The sequence below is a fragment of the Lissotriton vulgaris genome, chromosome 6 (assembly GCF_964263255.1).
Source record: "Lissotriton vulgaris chromosome 6, aLisVul1.2, whole genome shotgun sequence".
Taxonomy (NCBI): domain Eukaryota; kingdom Metazoa; phylum Chordata; class Amphibia; order Caudata; family Salamandridae; genus Lissotriton; species Lissotriton vulgaris.
In genome coordinates, this window is record NC_141694.1 from 1,217,014,908 (window position 1) to 1,217,031,828 (window position 16,921).

Here is a 16,921-nt window from a genome sequence, read left to right on the forward strand (position 1 = left end):
AATTAGAACTGTTACCATACAGCCTGTGAAGGGTGTCTCGTGTAATGTGTTGGGCGGAGGTAAACACTTGTTTGTTGGCGGTACATTTATGGCACGTGAGGTTGGAACGAGGTGGCTGTGGAGACAGGCACCAGACGGAGATGTTACCTGGGTAGACGTGCATTGGAGGAGTGCGTGACAGGCCATGGAAGACAGGTTCTCCAGAGGCCTGGCTGGTCACCAGCAGGTCAGAGTGTCGACCCAGCCCGTTATCATAAAGGCAACAGTCACTGCAGGGAGATCTACAGGCTTTCGTGACGAAGCGAATTTGCCATAAACACAGACATTGAGCTAATCCAATAATTGATGATTAGTGTGACATGGAGGGAAGTCTGTCTGCTCTGCTTCCTTCCTCACAGGGCTGTAATGGCGGCCGCGGGAGTGGGAAATGGAGGCTAGGAAAGTCATTCGCATCTGCGGCGGGTCTCACGGTATCCCATGGTCAGGTCACTCATATCTTGCATCAAAGGCAGGGCTGTTTATAGCACTTCCGTGAACGCGGCATCAAGCCCGGCTAAAAAACAGCTTCAGACGGACCAGTACCAGATATTTGGAGCCTTCCACACGGGCCTGACGGAGCAGTGCGGGCTGGTTGGCGACGAAGGGCTTCCTTGAAGCGTGTGCCATGAAGGTAGGTGGAGCACATAGGATCCCTCCCCCACTGGCACTCACCCTGTGAGAGAAATTAAACAAAAGCAAAATGTAGCACAGGGGGTGCGCTTAGAATGCACCAAGGCATGTATTAGAGCTCATGTGAGAAGAGTTTTAGGAGGCCTATGAGGATATGCCTACGAATGAGAACCCCTAAAGTTAACATGAGCAACTGCATGAAGTGGGCGCCGTGCTGAGCATCCCCCCTAAAGCTTAAATAAATAAAAAGGAAAATCGTGCAAAGCCGGTGCATGAATTACAAGAAAATCGGATGCATACATTAACCCCTTCCATGCTGGGCCGATTTTCCTCATGTGCTAGGCTTTTAAAGAATCAATGGCTTTATGACGGCCCCCAGCCGTCATCAGCACACGAGCACTGTAATGCATGACGGATGGGGGCCGTCATCAGCATGGAAGGGGTTAAAAGAACATTGCGTCAGTGAAGGGTGTGATGCAAGGGAAGTGCTCGATTACATTGTAGAGGTGGCGGCCATGTATTGGTACCCATACATGTGTGCGAGACGCAAATGTTCAAAAGAAATCTAAACATAAGCATACTTTTGATCCTGCATTTCAAAAAGGAGGGAGGAGGCAGCTTCAGTGGAAGAGATGGAGCGAACAGGAGGAGGAGTCAGCTGCAGCCCAGGGAAAGGAGCAAGCATTGTTGCCAGCAGTTGCAGAGGTTGAAGAAGTAATGGCAGAAAAATGAGCTTGTCGAGAAACGCACCACTTCTGGCGGAGGAGTGAAAGACACGGCCGTGACAGTGAAAGCGCAGCAGTGCGATGCGCTGCGCTCTGTGGTGGGGGAGGGTGAGAGGCAGGGGCTGTTGTGAGAGGCGCAACACAAAGGCAGATGGGCGCACGCGCACATGTACTTAAGCTTGTAGCAAGCCAGCAAACGTGGGTAGGTAGCACTTTTGAGATCCCTTTTACAACAACCTCTAATGCGGGGGCGGGGGAGCTGATTCCTTAGCTTTGAAGTCTGATGTCGAGGCTCTGTGCTATGTGCACGCGCCCGGGTCACATGCACTGTACCTAATCCGCAGTTTGGGTAGACTTTTGAAAGCCATACTATAATCTCGCCAAACAAGCATTGCTAAAGCAATGCTGTAGGCTCGACCTAAAAAGGGACAGAATACAAAGGCAAGCTACAAGACTATCTCAATATGAGGAAATTTGATTACTCTATCCCTTAAAGAACTCCATTGACCGCATGGGACATAGGCATATAATTCAACGTTTCTGGATTATTTTTGTAATCCGTTCCGGCAGATGATCTCAAGTACCTTAAAACCATGACCCTCTACAACGAGGCCAGGAGCTTAGATTTAGCAATACAATTTTGAACTGCCCCACAAATCACAACAGAGACAAATATGGTGGGAAACCCATCAAAGCAACCTTCCTCTCTAACTCACTGGATCCTCATCTAAAATGGATAGCCAAATTAGGTATCACAGCTTAATAAAAGATCCTATCTCTTGGAAGGACAATTAACTCACGACCAAACCCCATCGAACCCGCACCATTCACGCCCACTCATTCAAATGATTACTAAAACAAACTGTCATGTGCACTAATAAGGGCTTTGGTGACCTATTGGAGACTATTAAAAAAATATTGAAGGGTAATCCTTATTACTTGATAGAATCTTCCCTTTTCCTTAACCATAGTTAGGAAAGTCATTGAGGGCATGTCAGCCTCTTAAATCCTTGTGTTCCTCATGCAGCTATCCCATGTAGAATCGTTGCCAAACTGCAAGCAAACAGTGGATAAACAGCCCACAGAACTAAACACCAACATATGTGTGGTACTCTTGGCTCGGCATACATTTATGCTCAAGCACGGATGGTTCAGCATTATGTTATGGGGCTGCGTAAATTAAATCTTGAAAACACTGATTTATGAAGCACAGGCTCAGTTGGCCGGCTAAATCTATAGAAAATCCTTACTGCACTCTTAATGCATCCCAAAAATGGAAAAGCAATACACTGAATGGAAACCAAAGCAGATATAAAATTCCTGCAATCTTCTTATGGAAGCCAGTCTTCAATTATTTCCTTAAACTCATTGTCGTCTAAATGTCTGATGCAATACACAACACTGATGCGGCGTTCAGTGAACAGTGATTATCTCACCCACATTTGGCATCACCAGGAAACTTTAACAAATTACAGTCAGGAAGCACAAGACTTTCCCATACTGTCGAACGCCAGACAGAGAAAGCACCCTGTAGGTTTTAACAAGTGAAACATCCTTAACGTGCCTGCTCAATGCTGGTCACATTCGATACGACATAGGAAATTGTACAGATATAACATTTGTGATCTATGAACGCTAGTTCTGCATTTCCTACTACGTAAGACAAGCCTTCAGATGTGATTGATAACTTCCATCATTGTTTATGCAGGTCACCAACCACATCTTGAAAGTCTCTCAGCAACCTACATCATCTTGATGGTAACTCATGCAAGGGTACATAAAAAAATTTTAAAAATTAAAGTCCTGTTAGCTCGTGGGCTTCTACTGAAAACAGACTAGATGAAACTTACATATCCCAGTTGTGCCTCCAGCCACATCCTAGACCTTGACTCCAGTTAAAATGTAAAAAACGCACCTGGCAGTCTTTACAAGTAGAAGCACGCCTAGGCTTCGTCATTTATTGTATCTGCACTTCTTGAGCACGCTTTCCAATATTTGGTCAACTTTTTCCTCCCTGTTCAGCTCCTGAAAAAAATTTTAACTAAAAGGAAGTCCTATTCTCCACTTAGACACTGTATCACAGACATGATGACCTCGACCTCTCAAGTGGCGGCATAAGCCAGCCTCTACCACAGACCACCATTCAATAAAGTCTGCCATCTTGCTAGCTGTCAAATAAAGCTTGCTGACCACACTAACAGAAAGATGCGATTCAATACAGATTGCATCTATTGGAGTTTTCATAGAAAGTATATGCAGTATTAGAGAACCCAGCACATGGAAAGATAAACTGAGTCAAAAGCATACATTGGCATCCAGCAAAAAGTAAGGCGAGTTGCATTTGATAACTTTATACCGAATAAGCATATTTCATAAATCGCCATGTGATCTGTGATATCAAATGTAAAAAATGGGCCCACTGGCATTAATAATGAACATTGGCTAATGTTAGAAAAGCAAATAACGTCCTCGACATGTTAAATGCGCATTTTCCTAGAAAGAAAAACAACTTTAAACCGGAGGTCAACCGAGACAACGAACCGTTACATATTAAGAAACAGCAGAACTCCAGACAAATGCAATCATGGGCAGAGGTTTCTTGTATAGCAGGACGTGGGCATTTGAAGGGACAATGTTCAATAAGCTGAAACACAATGGGGCACTGTGTTTACGGTATGGACCACTCATTTAATGCTATAAATAGCAATTTCAAAATTCCAACACTTTTGGTAAATTCGCCCCTTACAAACGCAAACTGTTCTGAAGAAGCCACTTTAAGATTCGTCGTGCTAAAGAGAAAAGGCTAAAAAGAGTGCAAAAACATTGACTTGAGTCACACGTCAGCGCCTCTAGGGTGTTCTGTACCAATACTAATTGTGGCATCGGAAATATGCCGTCAGATGATGTTTGCACAAACCCTTCCAAAGCCTCAAGACAAGCGCTGCAGTAATCTATCGTCAAACCAGCTGCCACACAACAGCTTTGACAATACGGTCTCATTGATGAAACTGGGGGAATCTGTAAGCTACTGTTCCCAGAGAACTAGGTCACGGTCACGAGCTTGTCTGATAGATAGGTCAGTTTCTCTTCATCATGCCTCCCAGACACGTGCTCCTTTGAAAATCAGAAAAATTCGACGAAAAACAGCTTTCAAAACTTCAACTGAGCCTAGAGGAAACTGAAACAAGAGATTTGTAAGGATGCATTCGTCAAAGTTAAACGCAGACTATGCAATTATGAAAGCCAGGATAGGGCATCACGAACCTAGTCGGAGTACAACACATAAATAAACACGAGATTACAAAGCAGTGTTGAATCTAATATTTCCAACTGACCGAAACCTACATTCACCCGTTTTCTGGTTAGAATGGGTTTCACAATGGAGATGACCGCAACAGGAAAAGTTACCTGTATGTCAAAAGAGTTGGTTTTTAGCCTAGTAGTCAACTGTGCTTAGAAAGTCTGGTCTGAAAGACGTAGGTAGGAACCTTTAAACTCCACTTGTGCATTCCCCACACAGAAGGCTAGCCCCATACTCCTGCCAAAACTCACAAGTTTACCAGCCGAAATTACAAAATTGGAGCTAGACAGAATGTCCAGGCTACATTCTACCTCGTCTGATAATCAGCATTTTAGGTACCAAACGTGAGAGCAAAAATAGAGTGGGGAGGAAGGAGATGAGTTCTCAAGGCTTTTCATGAGCATGTGAAAATTCCAAATGCTTAATGGATTTGGGAGAAACAAATACTTTTTTTTAAAATACATAAACCACACAAGCATAATAAGATTGAGGCACTAGTTAAAGGCTTGGATTATTTAATAAAACAGTTTTACATTGCCAAATTATTAACTTGTCAAGAAGGGCCAGAGAAAACCAAAAGACCCTACCAAAGATATTAGACCAGCACTTAAGAATGAAGTGGTATAATTCTAAGGAGAGATAATAGCCACCAAAACTGGTCCTGCAGTTGACTTTGGTCAAACAAATAGAGCAACCAATAAGACAAAATTACATTTGGGCAAATCACAAACACCCTGTGGAAATCTATCCTTTAAATGAGATTAATAATATAATCAGGGTTGGTGGCCTGTAACAAAAATCTGTTATAATCGCTGGTAAAATCTATGTTTTTATTCGTGCACCCAATTCATACATATCTGTAATGATGTACCCCCAGAACACTTCTGTGCAACTATCCAACGTTGACCTTTAATTTTGTGGAAATCATTGAAGACCGAGCGAATGCAGTGGGAAAAGATATGCAGGAATGTACTGTAATATTAGCATAAAACAGACCTTGTTGAACCAACTAGGGCTTTTCCTTTTTGCAAGAGAGAGAGTTGCACCGAAGCCCACCACCATTCCAACTGCGGCAGCACTAGCAAGGAAAATTCCACCTGAAAAGCATTCAAAAGAAATTTGGATGTAAATACATTTCACACTGGCTGAAGAACACTCTAGAATATAGCATAGCGAGAGAAAAAAAAACACATTGCTGAACACACTTCTATTTGTAATATTTTTTTTTTTATAAATTACGATAAGTAAAATACAAATGATGCTAAAGTTAAAGGCCTGGTCCCTGGTATCGATGGGCAGACAGGGTTCACTGTGCTACAACGGTGTGTAGCATCTGTGTCCTGGGGAAAAACTACTACTGAACCCCAAATTGCATTACCAAGCTCTCTGTTTTAGCACTTGACTCTCTCAAAGTAACGAAACTGGAATGTCCAAGGCTTACTCCAGGAGGTGATTGGAGGTTAGAGATCAACAAGATAGTAAAACAATCAATTTAAAAACAAATGATTGTCCAGTTATTCTTTATTTAATCAAAACAAGGTTTAGCACAGAAAAACATGTCTTTAGCGCTCTCTGGCCAATCTCAAACATTATTATAGTACTTAAGTGATAGAACATTTAAACAGGTTTAACATGGGGTATGTGGCCAATGTTATACTATGTGCTACAGCAACACATGATGGACAGAATGCTGAGTAAATCAAACATTCACCACTGGTCAAGAGATCTGGGTTAAATCCATCATTCTTTTGCTCCCTACGCCACCCCAGTTTGGAACCAGCCATACGCAAATCTGTCTTGACCCTGCTCCTCATGGAACAGTCCAGGCCGAATTGCCAAGCCAGGTTCTCCCTGGACCGGAAACAAGCATCCTGGGACCAGTTTTGGGGTTTCACCTCTCAGCAGACAGGCTAGCTTGAATCCAGTGGCGCAGCGGGGAAAGGGCTCGAGTCTGGGCATACCCATCCCACTTAGGGCGAAAAGTGCTACAGCAACAAATGGACGGAGTGCGGAGTCAAACATCCACCCTCAGTCAAGACATCTGGGTTAAATCCATCATTCTTTTGCTCACTACGCCTACCCGGTTTGAACCCAACCATATGCAAATCAGTCTTGACCCTGCTCCTCATGCAAACAGTCCAGCCCAAACTGTATTCTATGGCAATGTGTTGGAATGGAAGTAACATCCTTGCATCCAGATAATCCAGTAGGCAGTAAAGTAGGTCCTGAGAAAGGTTTAAGTCACAGTTGTTTCCAAGTAACTGGTAAGATGGAAGGTACGCCCCACCAGGAGCAGCCTCCCTGCTACTCAGTCCACTCTCACCAACTGACACTCACTCAACCAGGCACACATCACACTTACCCTGGCTGAGTAGCAAGGAACAAAGCACTGGGGAAGAATGTATTGCAGCACACAAGATACAACACATCTTCCCTCTTTAGAAGAAGAAAAAACAACAACAGATGTAATATGGGCATACCGCATAAAGATAATGCATGGATAGCTAATGCAAGATGGATATGAAATAATATATTAATGATGAGTGCAAGGTGGGATCACGCATTCATAAAATACTAGGGAACAGATCCATATGCAAGATTGAAAGATGTAAAAACAACACACATATCTGATACATAGAAAATGTAAACATGCAAGATGTAAATAATGCACACAGCTAAAACGTAACATCTCTAACGTCACACAAATCAGAAAGGACAAATAAGCCCCCCGAATCCAAAAGGTGCCATGACGCAAGAGTGCAGATGATCTCAAAAGCTGAAACATCTACCCGTTCTCCATCACAAAATGTTGTGATTTGCTTTGGTCTATGTGCATCCTCGCCAGAGATCTATGCTCCTGCCCCTCAGCCACAGTGTGAGGTGATCTGGAATATAGAGTGTTGGTTGGAAAGTGTCAGTTGGTTATGGGCTGAGCAGCATGATGCTGCTCCTGGAAGGGCTTAACCATCATCTTACTTACCTGTAATTATGGTCCAATAACCCTACCTATAATATACTCCACAACATCCGGACTTTGATTACAACTCTGAGGAAGATTTGTAGACAGAACCATGTGTGTGAATTGAAGAAATTACAGAAGAAATGTAAAGGAACTCAAGAGGAAACTACTGAATAAACTTTAGAGCACTACAGAAGAACCAGAACACCCTGCAGCCCCACCAGTATGTTCCCGATCGGACAGCCCACTGCCAGGGCGTGGATCTGTTATTTACATAGACTGGTATTATTCACGGAGACAACGAATTGCGTAATATGCTTATCAACATGCAGCATTTTTTATGTTATGAAGGATCTGTCATCCTGCAATCCAGGGCATTGTCACAAGCCAGTGTATAAGGTGTAACAGATCGAGAGGCCAGCTGCTCAGTTGAACTGGTTTGGTATCAGACTTGCGCAGGACTTCTACTTGCACTTAGGAACCAGTGAAGCAAGGAGCGCGAGACGCAGAGCCTTTACCTGCATTTAACACAGAGAAGATGCTGATGTGACAGTTAATGTTTTTAATAGAGCCCATATTAACACATCGCTGTGGATGAATTACCATTGTGATCTGAACATTGGCGGCAATATATGCACATACCGGTGAGAGTAACGGACAGCAAGACATCACTGCGGTGAGTGGGTTTTGTGCTTACTGCTACTAGCGTGAGAATGGCGGCGACATTTATATTTTTGAAACAGAACTATGAGGATTCTGGGGCATGCGAACCTGTTTGACTCAGGCGACGGAGCGTAACGGCCAGTATGCAGCTTAGCGAGCCGGGTGCTGTGATGTCATACCTCTGCGTGTGCGTCATCGCCGTTTTCCTTGAGTGAAGATTGTCGAAATCCGATGCAGCGCTTGAAGCTGCAGCATGAGTTCCTGTGCATCATACGTAGCCCTTGGTTTGAGAGTCCCCGAGTTGTCATCTTTATGTGGACAAGACTTGCTTGCTGGAGCATGCCGCTCGTGAAGAGTTGCCCTTCCTTGTGACGTCAGTGCGGTAGACTGGAATGTGCACTTGCATAAAGATGCCTTCACCTCATAAGCAAGGAGGCAGCATTATTATTTTTTTTTCACACCACAAGTCAAAATGAGTGCTGCAGTATCGTCACGAGTCATTGGTGAGGACTCTGTGGAGGGAGTCTGTGAAGCGTTAAGGTATGAGGAGAGAACCCTAATGCTGGAATAATTTCATTTCTGAGGCTCTTTGTGGGAAGTCTATAAAGCCAGCACTAAGTACTCTAGATCTATTGTTACATTCAGGATTTTTTTGCATTGTCTCCCGTTATCTGGCCCTGGTGAAGAACATCGGGTAACAACGAGAGGAACCGGGGTGGGCTATTTTTTACGGGGTCCAGTGTATAAGCCCTGATACTATGTTAAACAAAGAGAATACACAGTTCCCCAAAAGGGGGGGGGGGGGGGGGGGGAGTAGGAGAACCAAGCAAGAGAGGATAAGGGGGAGTTCCCCTTTCGGAACTAAAACCCTCACACACCCAGCAAGCTAGGTGTCATGCTTCATCATCTGGGTTTTGCTCCTCGTCAGACTGGCGATGCAATGTCTGACGGGCACCCATGAAGGGGCTCTTTATCAGAGAGCTTTTGTTCCTGCCAGTTGGTGCATGTGGGTATGAGGGTTTTGGGTGAAGTGTGGACGTGAGAGGTGGGTGATAATTAAAAAAAGTTAGGTAATCCACAAAGCATTTTAATGGTGTGGTTAACTACCTTAATAAAAACAGTGAATGGAAAAGTTACACACTGGTGCAATGATCCTGTGGTGTATATTCTACCTAGTGGTCGACATGTTTCATGCTCTTATAGCAATTCATCAGGACCTAAAAAGTACAAACTGTGCTACACAAAGTGATAGGGGCAATACTACCTTCCACTGGAAACTTAGAAGCAGGCCACACAGTCCTGCTGTGTCCTAGTGGGACCCTACTAAGGTCACTAGCGGGCTTCAATGGGCTTCTCCCGTGTAATGACACCTTAGTGGCAGGTACCCTGTCCGCTGGGCGGGCAACGACCATGAACCTCCCCACACGTGGTTGGGGGGGGGGGACGAAAATCCGGAGCCATTGCATAAAGTATTACACTGTGAAGTTTGCTTGTGCGTACGAATTAGTGAAGGTTAAAGTTTGAGTCTTTTGGGAGACCAGGTGTGATGTTTGAGATCGTGAATGGTGTGCAGGTTTTTGGTGGTTTTTACATTTTTCTGAGATTCCCTGTGTGAGTGGGTATGCGATGAGCTGTTATATTATACCTGTTGTTACATTTTTCTGAGATTCCCTGTGTTAGCGAGAATGCAATGGGTTGCTATATATCTGTTGCTACATTTTTACTGAGTTTCCACGAGTGTGAGTGGGAATGTGTCAGGTTTAAAAATACCCTCTTATTTTGAGGAGTCAAAAGATACCATGTGAAGTTATGGGTTGAAAGATACATTTTTGCTACGTTTTCCCAGAATTTCCTTGAGTACGAGTAGGAATATGATGCGTTTAAAACAATACTCTTTGATTGTAAAGGGTTTATAGATACCCTGTGAGGTTATAGGTTGAAAGATACCTTTTGCTGCGTTTTTCTGAAATTCCCTGTTTGAGGGGAATGTGATGGATTTAATGACTCCCTTTCTGCTGAAGTTCTCTGTTCAAGGTAACACCCTTCCTAAGGGGATTATGGGTGCCAGGGCATTTTGTTTAGCCCAATGTTACCACCCTTCCTAAGGGGTGAAGTGGCAGTGTTTTAGCCCATTGTACCACCAATCCCACTGTTGTGTTGTGAAGGATACAGGCTGGTTCTGTGTTCGTGTTGGGATCGGGTAGTTTTTCCAGTTTTTGGGCTCCATGCACCCTTGCACTGTGGCATCTTTTGTCCTTTTAATTTGTGGGACTTGGATTGTTTTATTTATATATTCTATTGCTTCCTTACGAGGGGAAGATGTGTTGTGACTTGCTTTGGTTGCTATGCATCCTCCCCAGAGTCTATGCCCCTGCTGCTCAGCCAGAGTGTGAGGTGATCTGGAGTGTTGGTGGGAAAGTGTCAGTTGGTTTTGGGCCTGGTAGCAGGATGCTGCTCCTGGAGGGTCGTAAACGCATCCTACGTCCCAGTAACTACGATCCATTAAACCTACCTATAATATACTACACGACTTCCACACTTTGACTACAACACAATGTTCACAAAGCTTCATAGGCCAGCCGGCAGGGCTACAACACCATTTGAGTATGTGCTGCAGGCAGTATCTCTAACTGCAGCAACGCAATCAACTTAGAAAAGGGTTTAGAACGTTATTCTTCAAGGCTGGGGTATCCTAGTTACCTGTTCCTAGGTGACGGGATGCTATTAGTTCCAGAATGTTGGGGGAAGGATTCAGTTATCGTGAGTGGAGCTAGCTGGATGTTGTACTTGCCTGTTCTCCTACAATGAAACTTATTTTGAATACATCCCTCTTCTGTGGTTCCTACAAATTGGCGACAAGTATGGGATATTGAACCACACCACTTACTGAATCGAGAACAGGCAGAGAAGAGAACCAGAGCAATTTTCTTTTCCTTTCAAGCCTTCATATTGAAGAATCCGGAAAAAAAATCTACTCACCAGCAGAGATGTGCATTCCATTCCTTCCTTTGAGGTTCCGATTACGTGGTTCTGGAAGAAATTTAAGGTATTGGGCGTGGAGTGACCGTTGGTGCGCTCGAGGCTGTTGGCGCGGGTCATATCTTGAAGACTCTGAAGCTCGAGGCATCCTGAGTGTGCTGGAACTGATGTGCGTCACTGTTGAATAACCCTTAAACTCACAATGTGACGTCAGTACGCTTGTACGGGAAGTGCCTCTATCTTGGGGGAGTTCCTTATAGGAACGGATTGGCTATTCAATCCAAGCGTTACAGTGATACGCATAGCAGAAAACAACTGCGTTCGCCGTTTTATTTACAATTCTATGTCAGGAAGCAGAGGCGAGGATTTCGCTAGTCCTTTCTCCATTTTATTGGACAGCAAGTTAGTAGTAAGAAGAAAAACAATACACCATGGACTACCTAAACCAACATGGCAGCGGTAGTCCTGGTAACATAACAACCAATCAGAGTCCAACAGTTAGCATATAGGGAGTCCCAGCTGTTAGTCCTTCCTCTTTCTCCATTGCTGCCTCGGCAAGATAAGTCACGTTTTTCTTGAGCTAACTATCTTTGTCGTGGCAGTTTTTGTTGTGATTGTAGACAGCTTTGTTTGGATATCGCTTGATAGATATTGACTTTGCCTTTGTTGTAGGCTGTGTTTCTAACGCGGTAGGCTTTCAGCCCGAGCATTTCTTCTTCGCGCGTGCGCGATCTTGGTGTCGGCTTCTGACGCCGATCAGCTGTTCTCCTCAGCGCCTTTCGCGCTTGAGTAGAAACGCGCTGAGGCACTGCGCTTCTTTCGTTTTTTGGCCACTTCCCTCACACTGACGCCGTTTGACAGCAAGAAGTATTTTCTGACTGGAATTTTATAAATTTTAATTTAATCTCAGTCAGAACTTTTGTGTTTCAGGTTTTTCACTTGTGTTAGCCTGTGTGGTACCTGTGTGAAGGGTTTCCCCTTATATATAGTTGGGGTGTTTGTGTATGGGTACCAGTTTTTCTGCTAAAATGCAGTCCGGTCCTTCTACTGTTGAGGTGGTGGCTCCTAATGATCAGCCACAACTGACCCCTTTGCACCCTCCTGCAGAGGTTGACAGGCTTCTCTCTTCTGCGATAGCTCAAGCTCTGGCACCTCTGCAGGACAGTGTAAATAGACTGTCAGCCCATGTTTTTAAGAATGATACAGGTGTTTTTGGGGACAGTGGGGCAGGGCCCAGTGGTGTTCCATGTGCTCTACCACGTACGGCCAGAAAGCGTGACGCGGGGCACCTGGAGGGTTTCTGTAAATTATCTGAAGTCTTCCGTAAGAGTGCGCGCACGCTTAGAAGCGCACCCTACCGGGGGGACGACTCACCCGGAGAGACTGGTGGTTTTGCCACCCAGGACCTTGACCCGGAGGAAGGGTTCCCCATTGAGGGAGATGATGAGGAGGACGAGTACGTAGATGAGGATGAGGACGCTTCCTCAGAGGATTTTTCTGATGTGAGCAGGTCTTGGCGCCCAAAGCCCAGTGCTCCTAGTCTTACAGAGGGTGATCTTGTGCCTCCTAATATGTTTGACCCATCTACTATTGTAAGACCCAGGTCATCGGAGTGGTTTCCTGAGCAGTCTACAGCTGATTATGTCGCAGCTAAGCTTCGAAAGCCTTTACCTCAGGATGTTCGCCTTCGCCTGCGTTCTGAGTGCCCACGCCCTTCCCTTCCCTTTAGAGTGGCATGCACCCCTGAGATTGATCCCAAGTTGTGTACCTTCTTCGCCAAATATATCAAGGACCCTAAAAAGGGTATAGATAGGTCATGGAAAGCCTGTCAGGATAAACTCTTGGATGTTGTGGGCCCTCTCACTAAAATAATTGAAGTGGCCCAACGTTCTAAGGAGTCGGGTTTACCGATGTCGGTTGATGACGTTGATGGTTGGTCGCAACGGGCAATGTGCCTTCTTGGCAATGCCAATTGCGCGCTTTTGGCGGAACGGCGACGATCCTTGCTTCTTAAGATTGATCCAAAACTAGGAGAGTTGTCGTCTTCTGAGGCAGGCCCTATTGCACAGGGTGCTTTGTTTGGAGACCCCTTTGTGAAGGAGTTGGGGAAGTTTGTGGCAACTTTTTCTGCTCTGGACAAGGCTCAGGCTTCTATGAAAAGATTTTTTCCCAAAAAGGTTTTTGGCGGGGCCGGCAGAGGCAGGAGTCGCTCTTCCGGCCGTCAGGTCCAGCAAGGCCCCAATAGAGGCCAATACAAAAGAAATAACGGCTGGAATGATGGACGACAGGGTACCTTTTACCCTTCCAGAGGAGGCAGAGGCCAAGGCAGAGGACGTGGTGGATTCCAGTCCAACTCCAGAGGATTTAATGGAAAGATTTCGTATCATCTCTCTGGTTCAAATGGGGGGAAGGTTAGCGTTGTTTCCCCAGGCCTGGGCGTCAACTTCAGATCCTTGGGTTCTAGAGACGGTTCAGGGGTTTCACATCGAATTTTACGGTTCCCCCGTTCAACCTTCTCGTCCTCGTCCTCTAGTTTTTTCTGTCACAGAACAAGAACTTGTAGATTTAGAGGTTCGGACGATGTTACAAAAAGGCGCCATTATCCCCTCGGTGCTTCACCCAAACGGTTTCCTCAGCAACATCTTCCTGGTGGAAAAGAAGGGCAAAGGGTTCAGACCGGTAATCAACCTCCGCTCCTTCAACGAGTGGCTAATTTACAGACACTTCAAGATAGAGGGCATCCATCTTTTGAGAGACCTTCTGTTACAGAACGATTGGTTGGTTCGCTTGGATCTGAAAGATGCTTATCTTTCGGTTCCAATCTTTCCTCCTCACTGTCGATTCCTCCAGTTTCTGTGGAAGAATCAGGTTTACGAATTTCGTACGCTTCCCTTTGGTCTTTCCTCAGCACCTTGGTGCTTTACCAAACTCCTGCGCCCGGTGGTAGAGCATCTCCGTACCCTGGGGATTCGTCTGATTGTTTACCTGGACGACATTCTTTTAATGTGTCAGTCCAAGGACCTCCTTCTTCACCATCTTCAGGTTACAATAACCCTTCTTCAGTCTCTGGGCTTCATCATCAATGCCCAGAAGTCGGATCTCTTTCCTCGTCAAGAAATGACTTTCCTTGGCTTTCTGATCATAACTACGGATGCGACTCTTCACCTTCCTTCCGAAAAGATCTCCAAGATCAAGAAGGAGATTCGCAAGGTTCTCCGGCGGGATCGAGTATCCCTCCGCCAACTGGCCAGGATTGTGGGCTTACTGTCTTCGTCGATCCAAGCCATTTTTCCAGGCCCTCTTCATTACAGGGCTCTTCAGAGACTGAAGGCGTTTCATCTCCGCAAGGGTCTCACTTACTCGGAACTGATTTCCTTAAATCTGGAAGCCCGATCGGAACTTCTTTGGTGGTTAGATCACATGGATGCCTGGAACGGGAAGGCGATTTTCGGTTCCCGTCCGGATCTTGTGATCGAGTCAGATGCCAGTCGCCAGGGTTGGGGCGCCCGTTGCGGCTCACTCTCGGTGGGCGGCAGGTGGACGGAGGAGGAACTTCACCTCCACATCAACTGCTTGGAGCTCCTTGCGGGCTCGTTCGCAATCCGCTCCTTCACCTCGACCAGGGTTTCGTGTTGTGTTCTTCTTCGGATGGACAACACGACTGCTGTCAGGTACATCAATCGGTTGGGAGGCACGCATTCCAAGGTCCTAGCGGATCTTGCGAAAGACTTCTGGAACTATTGCCTTCTTCGCCAGATCTCTGTCACGGCGGAGTATCTCCCAGGCGATCTGAACACAGTAGCGGATTGGCAATCCAGGAATTTTCGGGATGCCAGCGACTGGAGGCTGGATCCTTCAGTATTCCGGAGAATTTCGGACCTTTGGGGTCTTCCAGTGATGGACTTATTTGCGTCCAGGTGGAACGCCCACCTGCCCCGCTTCTACAGCTGGAAACCGGATCCGGGGGCGGAAGCAGTGGATGCCTTCCTACAGGACTGGTCCCAGTTTCCAGCTTATGCGTTTCCCCCCTTCCTTTTCATTCAAAAGGTGGCGGCGCAGGTCCGCAGACAGAGAGCTTCTTTGATTCTGATCACGCCAATCTGGAGAGCTCAATGCTGGTTCCCTTCTCTTTTGGAACTGTCCTGGGACAGGCCTCTTCGACTTCCGTCGTTCGACCACATTCTGACGGATCCCTTGGGTCACCCACATCCGCTGGTTCTCCAGGGCCATCTACGTCTCATGGCATGGAGGATTTCAGGAGACGTTGGTCTTGAGACTCGCTTTCGAGAGACGCTGAGCTCCTCATTCGAGGAGCCTGGGCCCCTAACACCACTAAACGTTATGGATCAGCATGGAACAGATGGGTTCGTTGGTGTGTGGGAAAACACCTGGATCCCATGGGCTCCTCTGTCACCGACGTGATTAACTTCCTCGCTGATCTTTTCAAAAAGAAATTGGCGTACAGCACCATTAACTCTTTCAGGTCGGCAATATCTGCTGGGCATGCCCTTGTTGATGGCTCTCCGGTTGGTGAGCACCCTTGGGTTTGTAAACTCCTTAAAGGTATTCGCCTTTCGCGCCCCCCAGAACCCCGTTATACAGGATTATGGGATGTTAATGTGGTCTTGAATTTTCTAAAGTCCTGGCAGGATAATCAGTACCTTTCCCGCAAGGAACTTTCGGCCAAATTAGCGATTCTCCTCTGCCTGATTTCATGTAAGCGTGCTTCAGATGTTCGTGCACTGGATATATCAGCCAGGGTTTTTACCCCAGAAGGGGTTACGTTTACTGTTTCAAGAAGAACTAAATGTAATACCAGGTCAGTAACTTACCCGGCTTTCCCAGATTCGCCAAAGCTCTGTGTTGTTCGTTGCCTTAAGACATATGAAGATGTTACTCTTGAGCTCCGCCCTCCGGGCGAGAGACAATTGCTTATTGCGGTTAAGAAACCTTTCAAGGCAGTTTCCTCTCCCACCATTGCCAGATGGGTCAGGTGGGTTATGTCAGAAGCTGGAATTAGCATCACTGACTTTGGGGCGCATTCCACTAGAGGTGCAATGGCTTCCAAGGCTATACAGGTAGGTGGACGCCTGGAAGATATCATGAATGCAGCGGATTGGTCCTCGGATTCGACTTTCAAAAAGTTCTACTTTAAGCCAAACCATGAGGCTGCTTTGTTGGTGGCGAGTAAGCTTTGAACAAGCAAAATCCTCGCCTCCGCTTCCTGACATAGAATGAGAAATTTCCTAGTTACCACAAAGGAAAGTTTCAATTCTATTAAGGAGGCGGAGGCGAGGATTTTCCCACCCAGGCTTTATCGAGCCTTCCCTCCCGAGACTGGACTATGATGATTTTACTTCGTCTAAGGGAAGTATCTCTTTTCCTGTGTATTAATGTTCTCATTGATAAACTGTGCAATGATGATTAATTTCTCTTTGCAATTCGTTCTGTTTACTCCATTGCAATGTTCTTGAATTGTTCGACATTGTTCTGGACGAGATATTATTATTATTGTTTCTCTTCCCTAGGCTCCGATCAAAAAGCGGACTAGTGGATGGATGACTTCTTTCCTGCGGCAGCACCCAAGAAAGAGGAAGGACTAACAGCTGGGACTCCCTATATGCT

General features: G+C 45.8%; 1 protein-coding gene across 2 annotated transcripts in view; it reads right to left on the reverse strand.

Moving 5' to 3' along the window:
- TMEM242 (transmembrane protein 242) overlaps window positions 1-16,921 on the reverse strand; it is a 116,497-nt gene that overhangs the window by 67,615 nt on the left and 31,961 nt on the right. For both annotated transcript variants that reach the window (XM_086927309.1, XM_086927310.1), the window contains exon 2: window positions 5,692-5,792. In XM_086927309.1, coding sequence (XP_086783435.1) covers window positions 5,692-5,792 — 101 coding nt within the window. The remainder of the gene's footprint in view (window positions 1-5,691; window positions 5,793-16,921) is intronic.